Here is a 21505-nt window from a genome sequence, read left to right as displayed (position 1 = left end):
TTTACACCTCTTGCTGGCAAACCCACACACCTATGAGAGAATGTGTCCTATAGGCATACACTGACAGCCTCAGTTTACTTTCATTCTATTCAATTTATTATTATTATTATTATTTGCTTTTTTTTGGGTCACACTAGCGATGCTCAGGGTTACTCCTGGCACTCAGGAATTACTCCTGGTGGGATGCTGGGGATGGAACGCCGGCAAATGCCCTCCCCCACTGTATTATACCCTGGCCCCCTATTCGCTGCTCTGACACACTTCATTGTGTCATGGAGCCCTTCATTTGTTCCACAGAGCAGCTGGCCAGAAAGCTGTTTTTCCTAAGGGCTGTTCCATCTGCTTCCCTGAGCTCAGACTCTGCTTCTCCTCGATGATGGCGCAGCCGGCGGCTCCACAGTGCCCCCTCTCCCCCCCACCCCCCCGCCGCCGGCTGGCCTGACACAGGCTGTCTGTGCTGGGCTCGCACCTAGCGTCTCTCATCTGTCTGAAGTGCAGGAGGGGTTCCTAGTTAGTTTCCCATCCCAAAATACGACTGCTTCATTTTACTGGAATCTGGGGGCAAGGAAACCATGTCAACTTTGTGCACAAGACAAGCTCTGTGTCTGCCTGCCTGCCATGGGTCTATTTCCCCACGCTGGGCCCTGTGTATAGGTAGAAAAGCCGCTTTCAGCTCCAGGAGACTCCTGCTTCCTGCAGTCATACCCGCTGCCTTCCAGCTTTCTCAGTGTGGACTTTACCACTCGCTTAAAGGGATTTCCCTCCCAGAGTGGGCTTTCTGCTTGAATGAGAGAGGGGAGTTTGACTCAGTTTCTGTAGTTTACTTTTAGGCCACAGCCTGAGATACACAGGAATTACTCCTGGCTCTGTGCCCAGGGATGACTCCTAGAAGTGCTCAGGGGACCATTTATGGTACTGGGGATTGAACCATTTTGGCTGCATTCAAGGCCTTACCCCTTGTACTATCTTTTAAAAAATCTTTTTTATTTATTTAATTTTGCTTTTGGGGTCACACCCAGCGATGCACAGGGGTTACTCCTGGCTCTGCACTCAGGAATTACTCCCGGCAGTGCTCGGGGAACTATATAGAATGCTGGGAACCAAGCCAAGGTCGGCCACATGCAAGGCAAACACCCTACTCACTTACTCTCGCTCCAGCCCCTCCCTTGTACTATCTTTCCAGCCCCTCTGTTAATTCTTTTGAGAAGCAACCGGTACCCCTCCCTCATTTCACAAGCATATAAAATTTATTCAAGCTAAAGAAAGGAAGACTAATTATCACCAGAGACAAAAAGGAGCAGCTGCCGGATAACCTGACATCCATAAATCCTGTAACATTCCTAGAGTGAAGAACATTGAGGAGCAGAGGAAACGTTTTCTAATACAGCAAAAGAAGAAAAATCGTAGCTAAAACAGTGTCCTCCCGAGAAAAGCATAGGAACAACAGAAAAAAAAAAAAAAGCAGGGTTTTGTTGGCATGAAAGCAACCTGTGTGGGGGAGGAAGCAAGGATATCCACCAGCACGGGTGGGAAAGAGCTTCAGAGAGAGGGAGTGTGGTTTGGTCTTATTCCTGGTGGAGTTAGGGTAAAGTAACAGTCTACACACACTGTGCAGCTTTCCAGGAAAGCTCAGGTATGTTTTGGAGGGATTATGTTGCATATGGACTAAACCAAACAGCACAGATAGCACAGTGGGTAGGACGTTTGCCTTGCCCGGGTTGACTCGGGTTCGATTTCTCTGTTCCTCTCAGAGAGCTCGGCAAGCTACCGAGAGTATCCTGCCCACATGGCAGAGCCTGGCAAGCTACCCGTGGCGTATTCGATAAGCCAAAAACAGTAACAAGTCTCACAAAGGAGACGTTACTGGTGCCCGCTTGAGGAAATCGATGAACAATGGGGTGACAGTGCTACAGTGCTATATTGCATATGTACAGTTGAGCAACACACTGTTAACATGCTTCATATGCACAGAGAATGGGGCAGACGTCTTCAGGGATGAGCTTTTCCTGTCTAAAGGCTGAGAAAGGCCATGGGAGGTGGACGAGGGCTCCCCTGCGTAGTCTCCACTGACCAGAGCTGTCCTGCAGGGCCGGGGGCTCTAACACGCAGCAAGGAGGCTGCCCCCAGCTGGGGTCTGTCACACACGGCAAACTGCAACCTTAGGCCAAATTATTTTTGTTTTCTTGGGGCTAGGGGGGCTGGTGGGCTATAGCGGCAGCAGCTATTCTTGACTCTGGGCTCAGGAGTCAGTCCTGGCTATGTTCAGGGGACCATATGTGGTACCTGGGATTGAACTGGGCTTGGGGACATGAAAAGCAAGTGCCTTATCACCTGTACTATATCCCCAGCCCTTGGTTTTTGTTTCTTAACTCCTGAGAATCCTAAGTTTGGGGCAAATAAAGAGATGGGGCACAGAATTGCAAGAAGGTTTGATTTTTCCATTACAACAACATTTCTTTCATTGTAAGTATTATACACACACACACACACACATATATGTACATTTTTTTTGATAGGGTGAGAATCACTAAATCTATAAGCATAATGGTGAACATTGAATGATTTATTCTGGATTCCAAATGTGCAGAGCTGGGCCGAGGGGCGTCGGGCAAACATGCGGAGCTTCTGCTCGACTCTGGGGCCCAGAGTCCCACAGCCCCACTGACCTCGAGAGTGATTCTGTTCTTCACCAGGAGCCCGATCTTTATGTCCATCAGGTTCAGGTCTTTCTCCAGCTGCTGATTGGACCTAATCTTGGTCACCAGCTTCCCCCGTAACCGTGCTACTTCCAGCTCTTCCTTGACATCCAAGTCACTTTGGTCCAAGAGGTGTACGAATTTGCGGAGAACTGATAATGGTGGTTTTTCAGAGCCAACTGTAGGGGAGGGAACAGGCACAGCTTTGATGAGGCGTGTCTGGACTAGGGATCAACAGGGAGGAAACCATGCCTCTCAATAAAGCAGGAGCAGAGAGAGATAGTCATGTGCATGTTTGGTCTGGAATCGCTTTGCCCCCAGAACATCTGAACTAGGAAATGAATCGATCATTCAAATAAGTGTTCCCTGAAGATAATGGCTGACCTCCTTAATTTGGAGCTGTCGGGTACTCATTTATCAGACCTTTCTCACACTGCTCCCAGCACTCTGCACCAGAAAGATAGTTCTCTCCAGTCTGGCTCCCTACTGGAGAACCTGGGAAAGAATGTGAAGCTAAGGCCCCTCTGCCCTGACAGTGGTGCTGGCATCAGATAAGAGGTTGACTTGCTGCTGCAGGAAACAGCAGGCTGTCTCTCTCAGCCCAGCGGCCTGGGGGAAGGAGCAGGCACTAGGTGAAAGGTGAAGTGGTGAAGGTCAGTGGTGGGAGAATGCTGAGGCCAAATAGAAACTCATGGGGAGGACAAGTGGAGTCCCTGTTTTCCTGGGAAGAAATCAAAAGCAGCGGAAAGATCTTTCCAGTCTGAGCCAGGAGAAGGCCCTCAGAACCTAGGGCCCCGGCCCCCATCCCGGGGCATTTCTATAAATACTAAAAACACGGGCTTCCCTGAGTATTTTGAACACCAGTGTTTTAATGACCAGATATTCTGACTTTTGAAAAAAATATTCATTTTTCAGAGCTTAACACAGCAACTTTTGTGTTAAGCTGCTGCCATCTGTGTTAACTGAACCATAATTAAGTGTGAGCCCACAGTGGTATGTATGAGCTGGCATCACTGTGCTGACGAGACCTGCTCTAGGGAAAGCATGAATGATCAGTGTAAACGCCCATTGGGGTGACTCATCAGCAATGCAAATGGCATGAAAAAGTCTTGTCCAAGTGAGGGCCCTGTGAGGTTCTATGGAATCTTCCTTCAGCTTCTATCTTGGTTCTAAGGGGCTTTGACATGCAAGGAATAAAAGACTAACCCAGTATCTACCAACAGCATGAACAAAGTATGAACAACCAAATCTAGAATCATCTGGCTTCCTCTGAGGCCATGGCTGATGCTCTTTATTGAAGGAAGCCTGGCTCATGGGACCTTGTAACTAAGACAAATGTAAATGCAGAAAAGAATCAGTACAATGACTGTGATGATTTTGTCGCCTTTGTTACAAAGAACCAAAAGAGACTCAATCGTACTTGCATCTAGAAAATCTATCTTGGACCACCTTTCACATGCAATGCACTTACAGCCTATTTGATTGAAAGCACTGAGGTTCAGAAAACACCCTGCCAAATCACCTTCCTAAAGATACCCACCCCTGAGAGAAATGTGGTACTGAAAAGACCAGCTGACTTTGATCTCTCTAGGCCGCATGTTAAATCCTAGAAGCCAGCGGAATGAGATGTTTTCCAGTAAATTTTTTAGCTAGAGGCAGAACCTGGTGTCTACAGCTTCTTGAGGCTTTCCCCAAAGAACTAGCAGGGAGTTTTGTTTTCTGAGTCATATATATTTCACCCCATCATTTAGACAGCCTGTAGACAATACAGGGCTTTGGTAACATAGACTAAGTCATAGGCATTGCTCCAAGAAAACTGTTAAATAGGTTTTGTTTTGTTTTCTGAAGTGTGTGTGGTGGGGGGTGGAGGGGGGGAGCGGGAGCTGGCCCATAGTCAGCAGTGCTCGGGGTTTACTCCTGGCTCGGGGGTCACTCCTAGTGGTGCAGGGGACATATGTGGTTTTGGAACCAAACTGGGACTACTTGTGTGCAAGGCAAACAGTTATTATTTTTCTGACTCAAAATAGGTGTTTTTTAAAATTTACTCAAGCCCCTCTCCCCCAAACAAACAAACACAAACAAAAAAATAAAACAACAAAAGTCAAAATCTGAAAAATCTGACCCAAACATAAAGCAGAGTTAGAGATAACACAAATGTTTTCATTACTAAGAGCTTTTTGCCCTCTCAAAAGTATTTTTGAATAAACTAAAAAAAAAAAAGAAATCTAAAAGAATGGGCAGTGCTAATAAATTTATCAGAAAGCCCTTCTCAATTCTTTGTTGTGTGGAGGGTGGGGCGGAGGCACCCCTAGCAGTGCTCTGGGCTTCCTCCTGACTCTGCACCAGGGATCACTCCTGGTGGGGCTCACGGGACCATTTAACTTAATCTTTTTTTTTTTCTTTTTGGGTCACACCCAGCGATGTACAGGGGTTACTCCTGGCTGATGTACTCAGGAATTACTTCTGGTAGTGCTCAGGGGACCATATGGGATGCTGGGAATTGAACCTGGGTCAGCTGCGTGGAAGGCAAATGCCCTCCCCGCTGTGCTATCACTCCAGCCCTTAATCTTAAGACAAATTATTTATCACACGTACACTCTTGTCATCTTTAGAATGTTCAAAATTCAGTCTAGAAAGGATGATCTTTAACAACCTAAACACAAGGGTCAGAGCGACAGTACTGATGTGACCAACCTGGGTTGTACCACTGGCATCCCACATGGTCTCCTAAGCACCAGCAGGAGTGATCCCTGAGTGCAGAGCCAGAAGTAAGACCAGAGCACAGCTAAGCCAGAGCACCGCTAAGCCTAACTCCAAAATCACTTCACTGTCATCCCGTTCCTCATCAATTTGTTCGAGCAGGGACCAGTAACGTCTCTTATTGTGAGACTTATTGTTACTGTTTTTTGACATATTCAATACACCACGGGTAGCTTGCCAGGCTCTGCTGTGCGGACTTGATACTCTCAGTAGCTTGCCGGGCTCTCCGAGAAGGGTGGAGGAATCAACACGCATCAGCCGAGTGAAAGGCGAATGCCCTACAGCTGTGCTATCGCTCTAGCCCAACTCCAAAATAAGACAAACAAAATAAGAAAAGGAGTAATGACCCTCTGGAGAATGGATGTAAGTAGAAGACAACACATTATAGTGACTTCTGGGTAATTTCATGGTACTCTACTACTTTTTTTTTCCTTTTGGGTCACACCCAGCGATGCTCAGGGGACCATATGGGATGCTGGGGATCAAACCTGGGTTGGCCGCATGCAAGGCAAATGCCCTATCTGCTGTACTATATATAGTTCCAGACCCTACTCTACTATTTTTAAACTTTCTATCAAACTCTACATAAGAAACCAAAGTAACAGTGAGAAGCCAGAATAAAAAGATAGAAAATTGTTTTTAATGAGATGAAACTAAGAATTTTTGTATTTATTTCTTATTTCTTGTTTCTTATTTCTATTTCTAAAATTGGGCTGGAGGATAGCACAGTGGTAGGGCATTTGCCTTGCATGCAGCCAACCCGTGTTTGATTCCTCCATCCCTCTCAGAGAGCCCGGCAAGCTACCGAGAGTATTGCACCCGCACGGCAGAGCCTGGCAAGCTACCCATGGTGTATTCGATATGCCAAAAACAGTAACGATAAGTCTCACAATGGAGTTGTTACTGGTGCCCGCTCGAACAAATTGATGAGCAACGGGATGACAGTGACAGTGACAGTATTTCTAAAATTATGTGAGCAGGAGGAAACCAGAGGCCAGTAAACATACAGCTCAAAAGTAAGCTTAGCTTCTGGATCACTCTTGCATTAGATGCTTGACTCACTCAAATGTAACATAAAAATATACCAGCTTTTATACTGACTCCATTCCTCCCAAAGGAGGAATAGCACCTACTCCACTTCACTTCTTCCACTTGTAATGGGAGCACCGTTTCTTGACCACCACACACTCCTCTGTTCCAGAAGCTGAGAGGATCAGAATCTCCTAGAAACAATGGTGCTCTCTGCCTCTGAGGGGACTAACGTGGAGTCCTCTCACTTACCCAAGGTTTTGTAGTCACCTCTAGCTTTGTTCGCTCGCAACAGCGACTGTATCTTCACAACTTCATTTTCCTGCAAGATATTGAGACCAGTCATGACTTTTCAGAGTCCCAGCTACTCTACTGAAGTTGAGAATCATTTAAAAGTAGTATTTACAAGTGGCATAATTCAAAGTCTCTTTGAAGAGAGGGTTAGATAAGTTTGCTGAAAGTATAAATAAGATTCGATGGGAACTGTTCAAATAGAAAAGGTCTAAAAAGGGAAAAGAAGTTAGTACCATACTTAGCTGGCACAATCTATATGATGTTGAGTCACATATCTGTGCCTCAAGGATCCTGAAAATAAATCCTTCTGATGGGCCCTGATTTGTGTGGGTGCCAGGAATCGAACTTAGGGACTCACATCCTAAGCACTTGCCCACTGAGCTGCCTCATGGGCTCTTTCTGGAGCTTTTATCTAAGCTGACCAGTTCTCTGTTAATAAAGTCAGACTCCAAGTACTACCAGGTTCTAAGATCCCTCTTCAAGATCCCCGAGTTCAGTTCGACCGCTGAATAAGAATGCCTCCTTGCACACGGCTCTTACATGCTCTTCGAAATACTGTAGCCTCGAAAGGTAGCTCTTTCGTTGTCTGGCCATCCGGAACCAGGACTGAATCTAAAAATGAGTAAAAAAAAAAGAAAATCACTTACCAAAGAGCCTCTAATGCCTTTTAACACATTCTTTCAAAAATAGATATTTTATCTGATAATGTAAAAATGAGTCCACCAAATAATAACTATCTGCCGCCTAGTTTTCCTCATCTATTTTGTGTGTGTGTGTGGTTCTGAGGACCAAACCCAGGACCTCACACATTCCAGGCATGTGTCCCAACTCTGAGCCATACTCCTGGCTTCCATCTTCAACCTTTTCCATTACTTTTTCTCTTAAAAGTTTCAAAAACATTTTAAATCCCACTGCCTTAAAAGGAGTGTGGGGGCTAGAGCGATAGCACAGTGGGTAGGGTGTTTGCCTTGCACGCGGGCGACCTGGGTTCGATTTCCAGCATCCCATATGGTCCCCTGAGCACCGCCAGGGGTGGTTCCTGAGTGCAGAGCCAGGAGTGACCCCTGTGCATAGCCGGATGTGACCCAAAGGGAGAAAAAAAAAAGGAGCGTGGAGGTGGTGTCATTTTGTATCATTCTGCTTTAATGTCAATAAATAAAAATCAAGAAGGTGAGACAGTTTGCTGGGCTGCAATAAGCTGGGAGTAAAATTAAGTCCCAGGTTTCTCCCAATATGTCCTCCTTCAATGCAACCACATCCTTTAGGTCTTTACACAAAATTTATTTCAAAATGTCCCAATGGGGGAACCAAGGGGGACCAACAGCTTTTTTGAGACTCGCAGATGTTTCAAGGTGAGTACAAGACTTTTCAATAAGGTGTTCATATACTAAAAGCATCCAAATTTATCTGCCCTATTGCATGTCCCCCCACCCCATCTACCTTCTTTAAGCAAGCCCACCCCCTATTGCACCCAGGGCTACTACTGACTCCTCCATTGTTGTTCCAGCTCCTGCCTGGGTGGTGGGGGGTGGGGAGTGGGGGTGGCAGGCCAACATCTCCCACTTTGAGAAACAATGTTTCTAAACTCTCATTTCTAAAAGTTAGAAATAATTTTTTTTTTTGCTTTTTTTGGGTCACACCCGGCGATGCACAGGAGTCACTCCTGGCTCTTCACTCAGGAATCACCCCTGGCGGTGCTTAGGGGACCATATGGGATGCTGGGATTAGAACCCGGCTCGGCTTCGTGCAAGGCAAACGCCCTACCCGCTGTGCTATCACTCCAGCCCCTAGCAATAAATTTTATCATTTATTTTTTTTGGACAAATCTCCTCTGATTCCAATCTCTTTCCAGTGCCCACTTTTGGCCTCTGCTGGATTTTCAAGTGGAATTCAAATTCATTTCTGTAGCATCCTTTGATTTGGGGCCCCCGGGGAAGCAGGTACTACAGCACCCTTCCTTTCTCTAACCTGAGAACAACCAGCCTGGGTGAAAAGTTGGGCTAGATGGGGGTGACCCTGCAAATACGGGTGCTAGCACAGCTCTACTTCTGGTCACTGACTCTGCATTTGACTGGCAGCCAAGGTTTCATGCCGCTGAGAGATGGATTCTAAATATGCCACTTAAACTTCCCCGAGAAAGATCATTTAGAGATCAAATGGCACTGTTCCAAGTAATTCTCACATAAAGGACCTGAGTGAGTTTTTTTTTTTTAATTAAAATAGTGGTTTTAATGGGCTGGCTTGAGGATGACCAGCTAAGTGACTGAAGAAGGGACTCAAACCCAGGACTTCCCTTCTCACCCCAAAGCTCCTCCTCTGACTCTTTCCATGGTGTCTCTTCCAGAAACAAATGGAAAATAAGTCACTTTTCTCTCTCTGTGTGTGTGTGTGTGTGTGTGTGTGTGTGTGTGTGTGTGGCGCTGTGGTTTGGGGCCACAAGTGTGGTACTCAAGGCTTGCTTACATGGCTTATTCGTGACAGTGCCTGGGAGACCATAAGTGGTGCCAGGGCTTGAACCAGGGTGTCCGCTACATTGCAAGGCAAGTGCCTTAATCCCTCTGGCCCTGGCACAAGGAAAGTGAAGAAAGGCACCCACTGGGTAAGCTGGGGATGCTACTTACCTTCACAACGGAATCGGTGTTGTTATTGAATGTCTGCAGCCTCTGTGTATATGCTGACCGCTGCTTGTATCCATTCCAGTAGGACTACAGAAAGCAGGGAGACACAGAATCAGCGATGTGTCACAGCCCCCCACCTCTAATGTCAGAAAGCTCGAGAATAGGGGTCTCTCAGGAGCCAGTGAGTGGAGCTGCTGGAAGAGACCCTCCTGTCTCTTGGGTGGGTAGCAGCCCGAGTGAAACACACAGACTCACTGTGGAAGCCCGGCCCAGGCTGGGAAAGCAGAGTCACGGGGAACGGAGGAGAAGTCCAGTTCCTGCATAAAAGCTGAACTTGGCATTGGGGAGAAAAGATGCTGGTGGGTGTATCTTGCATGCTTAAGGCCCTGTTTGATCTCCAGTACTGCATGGCACACCACCTCCCCCCAGTACCTCTGGGGGTGGGCCTGGTGGCCCCTGAGTACACACTGGTGGACAATGGGTGCATCGCTGCGTCCCAGCCGGGAGCCATCAGCCCTGGACAGCGGGACCAAGTATTGCTGGAAGTGGCCAAGTATTGCTTAGGAGGCGCCCCCTTTCTAAAACAAAACCAAACACACCTAACTGTCAAACCCTGACCGAGGCCCAGGTGACACGAAGGAATAATGGAAAAGATGGAATTATCCTTAAACATATACATGGCCTGGGTGTGGTAATAATAAGTAATAACATGAGAAATCTCATAATTCTGACGCAGGTATCTTCACTAACGAGGCCCAGACACAGGACACTGCCTCACTAAACCGTGGCGAGGTCCTGGACAGCAGGGTGGACAGCGCTCTCCCACTGCTTCATGTTTCCATATCATGGCCCACGACACTTCCTCACTACAGCTTTCAGAGGTTATCCCCACTAGGGGATTTTTATAGGAAACTTGTACAAAAACAGGGCACAAAACTGGTGTCTTTAGAAGGATGCAATCTGCATTTATTCCAATTCATTTGTAGGCATCTTTTTGTTCAAATGTACCCCAGTTCTGATTGTTTTAAAAATCAGAGATGATGGGGGGCTGGAGTGATAGCACAGTGGGTAGGGTGTTTGCCTTGCACGCAGCCGACCCGAGTTCAAATCCCAGCATCCCATATGGTCCTCCGAGCACCGCCAGGGGTAATTCCTGAGTGCAGAGCCAGGAGTAACTCCTGAGCATCACCAGATGTGACCCAAAAAGCAAAAAAAAAAAAAAAAAAAAAAAAATCAGAGATGATGGGCCAGAATGATAGTACAGAGGGCAGGGCGTTTGCCTTGCATGTGGCTGATGGGGTTTCTATCCCCAGCATCCCATATGGACCCCCAAGCAATGCTAGAAGTAATTCCTGAGTGCAGAGCCAGGATTAACCCCTGAGCAACTCCTGAATGTGATCCAAAAAGCCAAACAACCTAAAACAAAACATCAGAGATGACATGTATCTCGTTAAAAGAAACAAACACAAAATAATTCTTAAAATCATAGATGAGTCAGACTCACAAATGTATAATAACCTTTCTTATTATTTAAAAATCATTTGGGGGCATAGCAATTCAAAATAAATCAAAATGGAATAAAAGTGATCAAGTGAGTATGTTTCAGACTTCCCCTCTCAATTCAAATTTCTAGGAAAGAAACTGTACTTTTTCTTTTTGTCTGCTGGCCCACACTTGGCAGTGCTCAGATTTTACCCCTGGCTCTGCACTCAGGGATCACTCCTGGTAGGCTCAGGGGACCATTATGGGGTGCTGGGATCTAACCTAGGCCGGTCACACAAAAGAGCAAGACCATACCCACTGTACTGTAACTCTCTGGCCCAAGAAAAGTATGCTTTTGTAAAAGCTATTTTATTTTTGTGAAAGGGGGGAAGTTGGGGTATAGCTAACAGTGCTTGGGGGACCATGCAGTGCTTAAGTCACACCTGGCGTCCTTCAGCTCTGTGGATTATCTTCTAGTCCATTTTTTCCTGGACTGGTATGAGAAGTAGTGGAACAATTTTTTAAATTTGTGTTTGTTTTGGGGCTACACTCGACAGTGCTCAGAGCTTACTCCTGACTCTTCACTCAGGGATCACTCCTGGTGGGCTTGGGAGACCATATGAGAATCAAACCTGGGTTTTCCATGTGCAAGGCAAACACCCTATCTCCTGTACTATTGCTCCAGCCCATCAGGGAAAATTTTTATAAGGGTGATCCATTTATTTTGTTTTCCTTTTATTACTATAAATACATTTTCTGTGTGTTGCATCTGTAACAACCGTCTTCCTCCAAAAATATCTAGACCCTGGCAGTCACTGTTCTGTTTTATACACTGTAATTGTCCATCTCCAGAAAATCTGGCTTGATCCATGGTAACAACCTTGCTTGATAAGTGGACACCCAGGATAGTAATACCGAAATCATCTACTCCAACTTCTGAAGCACCAATTCTCGTGTGATCTATAGGCTAAGAAAACCCTAGGCATGGATCTGTCTTCTCTGCTTAAAGACAACAGCTTGGAGAAGTATGTGAGTGGTCAGTGACAAGAAATAGTGTGGGCCTAGCCTCACACCTAGGGTCACTGCTTCTGTCCCAACTCACACTGTGACCCTGCACCTGTCAGCCCTAACCTGAAGCTGGTTGGTGGAAGCTGGTGTGGATCTCAGCAGGCTGAAGTGCTCTGACCGAGGTCACCTTTCAGTACTACCCAGAGCTAAGTACTGGGGTTGATATACACTTTTTCCTGATCTCTTCCTGTGCCGATGCTGGATCTCTGTTATCTGTCTTGAGGCATCATCTCACTCACCCCGTCACAGGACACTTCAGAGTCAGCTACGGAGAAAAGTCTGTACTAGGAACAATCTCACAAACCTGCAGCAGAACAGGAATGATCGTTTCCAGTTGAAAGATGTACTTTAAACTATTTTTTGTTTTCTGTATTCCTTTGCATCATTTTTTTTCAAGTTCTCCAGGTGTTCTGATTATTTTTCAGTGTAGGTATAAGTTCATTTTTATGTTAGGATGTCTATTTCTTTTCCACTCTTCAGCCATCAGTCTTTTGTTTTTTGGGGGCCATACCTAGCAGTGCTCAGGGCTTACTCTTGGTTGTGTGTTTAGGGATCCCTTCAGGGACCATATGATGTGCTGAGGATCTTACTAGGGCAGGCCAGGTGCAAGACAAGCACCAAAGCATGTACTATTGCTCCCGTCCACCATCAATGATCTTTTCCTTTATTTTTCCTTTTTTGTGTGACCTAGCTTCATGAAACTCACATCTTACTAAATTTTTGAAAGCATAAAAGAAAAAAATAAAAACAAACAAAAAACTGCCAAACCAACCCCCAAGTTCTATTTTTGCTTTTTGCAGGGAGGATGGAGGCAGTCACACACAGCTGTGCTCAAGACTTATTCCTGGCTCTGTGCTCAGGGACCACTACTGGTGAGCTTAGGGAGCCATATGGGATGCTAGGGCTCAACCCCGGTTCTTATCTCCAGGAATAAGAATATCCTTAGCTTTTTAATTTATTTGCATTTTACAGCTCAGTGTCATTTTTCTTTTTGGAAGTAAACTTTGCTTTTCTGTTTGAGGTATCTTCCAACTCACTCATTCTTCAATGCAGGAGATTTTTATTGTACAAAATCCATGCGGGCTTACAGTCTCCTAGATTCCCCCTCCGAGTCTTCCTGGGATAACTTTTCTTAAAAATTTTTTAATTTTTTTAGTGAGTCACAGTGAGGGTACAGTTACAGATTCACACATTTTCGTGCTTGTTTTTCCCTCATGCAATGTTCGAGAGCCCATCCCTCCACCAATGTCCATTTTCCACCACCAATGAACCCAGTATCCCTCCCACCCCCCCCCATCTCATCCCCCCCACCCCACCCTGCCTCTGTGGCAGGGCATTCCAATTTGTTCTCCCTCTCTCTCCTTTTAGGTGTTGTGGTTTGCAACAGGGGCATTGAGTGACCATCGTGTTCTGTCTCTAGTCTACTTTCAGCACGCATCTCCTTCCCTGCACAGGATCTCCAATCACATTTTACTTGGTGTTCCCTTCTCTATCTGGGATGACTTTCCACCAACATGTGGGGCCCACTTCTAAGCTATGGAGCCAACCTCCTGGCATTATATACTACTATTCTTGGATGTAAGTCTCCTACTCTTGTTATTTTGTATTCCACAGATGAGTGCAATCTTTCTATGCCTGTCCCTCTCTTTCTGGCTCATTTCACTTAGCATGATACTTTCCATATTGATCCACTTATATGCAAAGTTCATGACTTTATATTTTCTAACAGCTGCATAGTATTCCATTGTATAGATGTACCAAAATTTCTTTAAGCAGTCATCTGTTCTTGGGCACTTGGGTTTTTTCCAGATTCTGGCTATTGTAAACAGTGCCGCGATGAACATATAAGTGCAGATGTCATTTTGACTATACTTTTTTGTTTCTCCAGGATATATTTTCCTGGTATAACTTCTGATGTGTTCCTGAGACGGGGAACTGGCTACTGATGACATATGTTCTCTCTACCGAGATTCAGTTCCTTGGGAGGAGCCCGAGTAAGTGGGGGTTGTGGTAGCTGCTCTCAACATAAAAGGTTTCTCTCAATTTTTTAGAGAGCATTGAATTGGGGACTGTGAGGCAACTCTGGAGGATGGATGGGTTGTTCTATGGAAAAGAAGCCTTCACGTTTCAGATCATTGCCCTAACTGAAGGTAAGTCAGCCTCTTGGCGAGGAGAAGATACACATTGGATTGTGGTCTGTGGGTCTGGTGGTCAATCCATCTCTATTTGTACTATTTGTTCATTTCCAAGCTATTTTTTGCCTTTAGATCGCACATCCTCCATGTCAGAACCACCAGAAAAATGAAGGGGGCAGGGAGTGAGGGAAAGCAAGGTGCAGTGACTTCATGGTTTATTGACTTCTTTAATTCTGCTCCTCCCTCTGCTGAGGTGGTGGGAAAAGAATTAAAATGATTATTCTGGTTCTTCCCCAGCTCTCTTGTGGTTTTAGTCTAGAGAACTAAGACCAGGTCAGTTTTACCCTGATGGCTCTTCTGAAAGTCTTCCAGCTGCTTTTCTGCTCCACTGTGTTCTGAAACTGTGGAAATGGAAGTTGGTCTTAAATTGTATCACCCTGGCTCTAACTCTTAGAATTTTGTGCAAAATCAGTGCCTTAGCATCTGTAAGGAATAGGTTTAACTACACTTCCAGTGCATTTTACCACTCATTTGTTTCAAGTTTTATGGAAAACATAAAGGTTCAGCTAGGAAAAAAAGCCTTGATGTGTCAGGTTTATAGAAATCTTAGGAAATGGATCATTTCTACCTTCAAACATACACTAGCATAAGATATGAGGAAATGAAAACACTTCCATTGTTACCCTATGCAAGAACCTGGAGGACAAAAGTTAAGATATCATATTGTTCCCCAAACAATCTTGTATCCGTTTGGAAAGAAGGTATGTGTACCAGCGACCACACAAGAGAAGATCTTCAACTAAAATATTCGGTTTTGGAAATTTCAGTTACCAGTCAAGCAAAAGTCCATCAACACTGCCCATAAATAAGGAAATCACTTGGAAGAGCCAAAAGAGTGCACATACGTACAAACATGAGAGCATATGCATACACACACACACACACACACACACACACACACACACACACACACACACACACACCTTCGAGGGCAGCTTGGTGGTTGCTGGATGCTGGGGGCATCTGGAAGAGAAATATCAAACCCTGGCAAGCTCCACTTTCACAAACCAGAACATTTGGAGAAGTCATGCACACTTAAGAAGAACTCAGTGAAAAAATTGGAAGTGAGGATTTTTTTTTTACAGGCCTACACGAAGAATAACAGATTGTCTAAGACAACACTCCTGGGAATCACTAATTCTATGTCATGAAGTCTTCTTTTAGAAAGTCTGAAAGAGCCCAGAAGCTCAGATATCATTACAGGCCCATGAACCAACACATAACAAGGTGGAAGCCCCCATTGGAGAGGAAGTGATGGAAGGAGGTCCTTCTTCTCAGAGAAACACAAGTTCTCCCTCCTAGCCTCAAGCTGGTTGGTGCGAGGTGGACCTGTCCAAGTCCAAGTACTCCCTCACACTCACTGTAAAACCACCGCAGGAGAAAAAAAAAACACCATTCACCATCCATCACATCTCCAAGTGTTGATGAAGCAGATTCGGAAGGAAGCAAATACAAAGGAAATCAGCTGAGCCATCAGGATATTTGAGTACTAGCCCCTGATCAAAGAAAACATTTTCAGGGGAGAGGTCAGTTGGCTGGAACCAGTGGTAGGTAAGTCACATACCTGTATTTTGATCACATGCTTTTCTTGTTCATTCAAATATGATTTCCTAGCTTCAAACTCTTCCCTAAGCTTGGGTCCTGAGCTTGTGGCTTGGAAGCGAAGAAGCAAATCTTCCGAAGCAGACCACATCTTCTCACGAATGTAATTTGCTAGGACTTCCCCAATAATGTCCTGGCGAGAGATATTTCTTACGGTTACGTTTCACACATCAGGTGAAAGGAGCATAGCGAACAGCTGCTGCACATTTTATCTTTCAGAAAATAATACAGAGCATGCTCTCCGGATTACCTTAAAATCAGCTTTGACCAGAGTGTGAGGCGTGAACTAGCTGAGCTTTTAGTGAACACAATTTTGGAATCCTCTGAGATTTGTGCTAGGAGAATGTAGTGGAAAGATGTCAGGATTTGGGGGTTGAAGCAATAACACAACAGGTAGGGGCATTTGCCTTGCATGTATCCAACCCTGGCTTGATCCTTTAGCACCCAATAGGGCCCCCAAAGCCCGCCAGGTGTGATCCCTGAGAGCAGTCAGGAGTAAGCCCTGAGCACCGCTGGGTGACACTCCCAAACAAAAAACAAACAAGCAAAAATAGCTCAGGATCTGGAGACAGAGATATGGCAAGGAACAGTTGTGGGGGCCTGAGCTCATGGGTAGCTTTACTCAGCACAAAGGGACAAGGGTAATTACGGAAGAATGTAATCGTCTCCTTCCCTCCAAAGGGTGTGGCACAGACAGTAAATACTCATGAAGTCCTTGTTCTCAGGGCAGAATCAGCAGACCCAGGCATGATGTTGGAGAAAACTCAACATAAATGGAAGGGAAATGAAATACTCATGGCTGAAGGAAAGGGAATAGGAGAGGAAAGACAAGCATTAGCAAGGCCGAACAAGGAAAAAAAAATCTAGACGCAGGAGATCAAAGAAGAGTGACTTGGGAGAAGTGTTTATTCAAACTTTAAGCTGGGTTTACTTTCCTATTCTTTGCCAACGAAGAGTCATTTCTCTGATGTAGGCCTGTTCTCAGCACAGTTGTGGAGTCAGTAATTGATTATTTAAACAGCTTAAGTTGAAATCCTAAGAGATGCATGACCACTTTTTAAAGAAGACCCATCTGTGTGTGCATGTCCATGGAATAAAATCAGCCACTTTGTCTTGAAGAAATGCATCATTTCTTTCCTCTACTTTTTGATTACTTTAGTAGACTAAGGCTTGATGTGGAAAGTTATACCTTAGGCACCACTGGATGCCACGTGTGGGTTCAGATTTGAATGTTGACTCTTCACATGTGATTCATCTTGTAAATCACAAGACAAGCCCATCATTGCTTTTTCAACAAATCTGCATTGGCAATCTATTTCTATAATGGTGCTTTCAAACTGAACACTTGAAATAAACTAAGTTCTTCATTCTCTTCATTTTATTTGGGATTTTAAGAGATGGTGTTAGCCCAGTCACAGTCTTTTATCTGAATATTTAGTAAGTATGCACTGTTGATTTTGTCCATTAGATGACTGCACTGGGTTATTTTGGGTGTTGCTGATTTTAACAGTTCTGTAACATATTTATGTTCTTTTTCCTCCCTCAAAAATGGAACGCAATTACAAGCATTTTCTCTTTAAACATATAGCAATGCCTACACAAAGCAGCAATTTGTGCATTTTTCTTCAATTTTTGGCCTCAAGTCCAAAGAAATCTTGGTGAATATTCGTCCTTTAAGAGAATTTCTCCTGGGAAACATCTCTCACTTTTTCCAAGGACTTGCATTTCTGTGTTTGACTAAATCTACACTTGGAACTGCCAGCTTGCATTTTGATATCTGACTCATGGGCTCACAATATAATAAGTCTGATACATTTGTGTCAGTTGTATGAAAAAAAGATGACAAAGACGGAGCATAGGGAAGATACTAGACTTGAAATTGGAAACACTGGAAATGATCCTTTAACTCTGGATAAAGTCTTTTATTTGGTAACAAGCTGTTTTGCCCACTCTATGCCTCAGTTTCCTCAGCTAGAAAAATAGAGGATAATGTTTTCTCAATTTCCACTCAAAGGATTATTAAGGGATCAAATTGATGGGATGGCAGAAAAATATAATATACAAAACGGTCACTTAATCATGTTTATGAGTCTCAGAAGAGCTTATTTACATCCAGAAAAGATTATAGGCATTCTCTAGGTTATTTGTGGGCAAAGGAAAACTTTAATCATTACTTTGGGCCATCATTTGTAGCAGACTTCTTGTTAGAAGAGTTCATTCCAATTTCACATTCCTTTGCCTTCATTCCACCCTATTTCTCCATAGTTGCCAACAACTTCACAAAAACCCATAAGCTCTATACAGAAGGCTTACAAAGAAGGGCAATCTGCCAAGACCTGTTTTACCACCTTGCAATAGCCAAATTTCTGTGTTTTAGAAGATCAGCGACCAAGCCTTTATTTTCCATGTTGTAAGAAAATACTTGGATGTAATAAAGCCACAATCATTGAGAGGACAAAGAGCACTCTCAACTCTTTATTTGGAGAGTGGGAGTAGGGATAAAAGAGGAAATAAAATGACCCAGACTAACAGCGAAAGGAGCTCATGGCCAGAATTTTTATAGTTTTTTTCCTAAAGTTGTAAGAGTTGGCACCTTTCTTTGTAATTACTCATTTCTGGACTCCTGTACACATAAAAACCACTCATTTTGGGGGGGGGAAGGAATTAGGATTAAAATGTCAAGTCATTGAGTAGGAAATATTAGATCTCTTAAGGTTTAGGATAGCCTTGCATATATATATATATTGTATATATATATTGTAGAGAAAAAGCTTTTGGATAAGCATCTAATATGGATTCTACTAAATGAGTCTCTCTTCTTCCTGTACTAAAATGTCCCAACAATCCATAAAAGTGACGGGACATATTAATCAATCACTTTTTTTTTTAGAGAAAATAACTTTAATTTTAATATTAACATGTAATTCCCCAAATGTTATTTTTTTAATAATAAATTTATTTATTTTTAATTAATGAATCACCATGAGGGTACAGTTACGGATTTATACACATCTGTGCTTATGCTTCCCCCATACAAAGTTCGGGAATCAATCACTTTTTTGATATTACTAAGGAAGCTCCACCCAGATCCTCCTTTTTCCAGTAACTAGGCAGTCACATTCACAAACTGCCCCCAGTGCCGTGTAATCCCATCAGTGGCCAAGATCCAGAGACTATAAAACAAAGCTCCCGGAAGTGCTCGGCCGCATGTGGTATTCGATATGCCAAAAAAAGTAACAATGATGGGTCTCATTCCCCTGACCCTGAAAGAGCCTCCAATGCAGCACCATTGGGAAGGACGAGTAGAGAGAGGCTGCTAAAATCTCAGGGCTACAACGAATGGAGATGTTATGGCACCCGCTCGAGCAAATCAATGAACAACGGAATTAAAATGAAAAAAGAAAGAAAGTGATACTAAGGAAGCTCAGATAGGCATAACTGAAAAAGATCTTTGGCTAAAACAGGGTTTGGGGGAGGGAGAAATTGTTTCCGATTAAATCAAATACACCAAAGTTTTCAAATATAAATTAAGAAAAAAGGGATCTTTAGTGGCTAAAAAGGCTGATTCACTGTATTATGTTTAATTATACTTTAATAACGCATATAGGTACGTAGTTGATTTTTAAGATATCAATTATATTCAGTTGTGATTACCTTTGGACACAGGTACATACTGAACTGCAGAAATCATACCATAAGCAATAAAACCATGCTAATACGATCACCACAGAGAAAGCAAACACTTAAGTTTGGTGTCTGTCCCAGTTTTAGCCCAATCTGCTCTCTGTTCTGAGAACATCCTGGAGGGGTGAGGTATCAGGGTGGCAGAAATGCCCTTTCCAGTGTCTTGTGGGGAAAACATTTTTTTTTGTAGGAAAAATAATAAGGTGTCAGGCTACATTGTAGACTGAGAGGAAGATATTTTGAATACTGATCAGCAAAGAATTGTCATTAATGGAACACTGTGTCAAAGAGAGCCTGAAAATTGCTTTCTCTGGATACTCTACCAATCCAGGTAGCTGCAAGAACTTGCTTCTCTTTGGCTGTTTATTTATTTTATTATTTTTTTAAAACTTGTTTTTATTTTTAATTTTAATTGAATCACCATGACAGAGCATTACAAAACTTCATGATTGTGCTTCAGTCATACAATGTTCCAACACCCATCTGGCTGTTTATTTTTGTTATGCCAATGTGGAAAACAAAATGATTCTATGTTAGTAACCTTTGCAGTCAAGATTTTATTGCAAGTCAGCTTTCAAATAATTAATCCCTCCCCCATCCCATACTTTCATGATTCAAAATAGAGAAACCTCTTATTGGGGCAGGCAGGCTTGTGGTAGTGGCTGGGAAAACTGGAAATAATGGTGTTGTAAAGTGAAGGTGTAATGGTGATGGGATTGGTGTTGGAATATCTAAAGTAAAAGAACACTGTGAACGACTTTTAAAAAAAATAAAGAAGCAATCCCATTTTTCTTTATATGGCATGATTATCCATCAAACATCAGCCTCCTACCTCAATTTCTTTTGCCATGAGCACTGAGTCATTGGTCAAGCACGGCTCAGGCATGACCCAGGAACTCTCTTGTGAATCCATGTTGTAATAGTACGGATACTTCTCCCGCAGGGTGAGTTTGAGCCAGGAGCCTTCAGAAGAGGCTGAAGGAAAAAAGTTTGTTAATTTTAGGGAGAAACAGTATATCCACAGACATTGAGTACTTTCTTCAGTATGTAATCAGATAGGTATGTTTTTCACCAAGTAATCAGATGATCTTAATTAAAATCATTAGATGACTAAAATGAAATAAATTCTCAGTAGTCAGTGGCAGTTTCCTGCTGATCGAGAGAAGAAACATGTCTAAGGCTAGCTGTGGGTCCAACTTTAAAAAAAAATTTCTGCACATGCCTATTAGTGTTCAGGGTATATTTGGTGCCAGAGATCAAACCTGGGGTCAGCTGCAAGCACGTCAAGCCCAGGAGTCCTTGTACTGTCTCTCCAGTCCTGGGCACAACATATTTCATGATGTTGACTGTAGCACTATAGCACTGTCCTCCCATTGTTCATCGATTTGCTCGAGCGGTATCAGTAACGTCTCCATTGTGAGGCTTGTTGTTACTGTTTTTGGCATATCGAATACGCCAGGGGGAGCTTACAGGCTCTGCCATTTGGGCAGGATACTCTTGGTAGCTTGCTGGGCTCTCCGAGAGGGATGGAAGAATCCAACCCGGGTCAGCCACGTGCAAGGCAAATGCCCTACCCGCTGTGTTATCGCTCCAGCCACAGGAACCCCAAAATGGCCAAAGAGGCAGAGCTCACATAAAATATTAGTCTTAGTGTGGATGTGATGAGTTCCAAAACTTGGCAGAGAAGAAGACCAACACTTGTAGCACTCTCTGAGGTCACTCTAATAAGGAGTGACCGCTAAGGATTGTGACCCAAAATTCAGGAAGGTCCACGATCTGCAGTGAGTCAAAGCACAAGTGACCCACCTTTGCAGACAACTTTTCCCAAACACCGAGATCTAAGTAGAGACAGCAAAATTACGGTCTAAGGAGAGAAAATTCCTAGTTCCTTTGACCTATATTGTTCTATAAACCCACACACAACAGGGAAAAATAGTCAAAGGACTTAATCTTGGGGCTGGAGTGATAACACAGTGGGTAGGGCGTTTGCCTTGCACGTGGCCGACCCGAGTTCGATTCCCAGCATCCCATATGGTCCCCTGACCACCACCAGGACTAATTCCTGAGTGCATGAGCC

At 43.9% G+C, this 21505-nt stretch overlaps 1 protein-coding gene across 1 annotated transcript in view; it reads right to left on the bottom strand.

Moving 5' to 3' along the window:
• IQGAP2 (IQ motif containing GTPase activating protein 2) overlaps positions 1 to 21505 on the bottom strand; it is a 300593-nt gene that overhangs the window by 44492 nt on the left and 234596 nt on the right. The window contains exons 16-21 of the mRNA XM_055136270.1: positions 20261 to 20403; positions 15707 to 15877; positions 9401 to 9484; positions 7320 to 7391; positions 6738 to 6807; positions 2667 to 2875 (exon numbers count right to left, since the gene is read on the bottom strand). Coding sequence (XP_054992245.1) covers positions 2667 to 2875; positions 6738 to 6807; positions 7320 to 7391; positions 9401 to 9484; positions 15707 to 15877; positions 20261 to 20403 — 749 coding nt within the window. The remainder of the gene's footprint in view (positions 1 to 2666; positions 2876 to 6737; positions 6808 to 7319; positions 7392 to 9400; positions 9485 to 15706; positions 15878 to 20260; positions 20404 to 21505) is intronic.

The sequence above is a fragment of the Sorex araneus genome, chromosome 1 (genome assembly GCF_027595985.1).
Source record: "Sorex araneus isolate mSorAra2 chromosome 1, mSorAra2.pri, whole genome shotgun sequence".
NCBI classification, from domain to species: Eukaryota; Metazoa; Chordata; class Mammalia; order Eulipotyphla; family Soricidae; genus Sorex; species Sorex araneus.
This window is presented reverse-complemented; position numbering and strand designations above follow the sequence as displayed.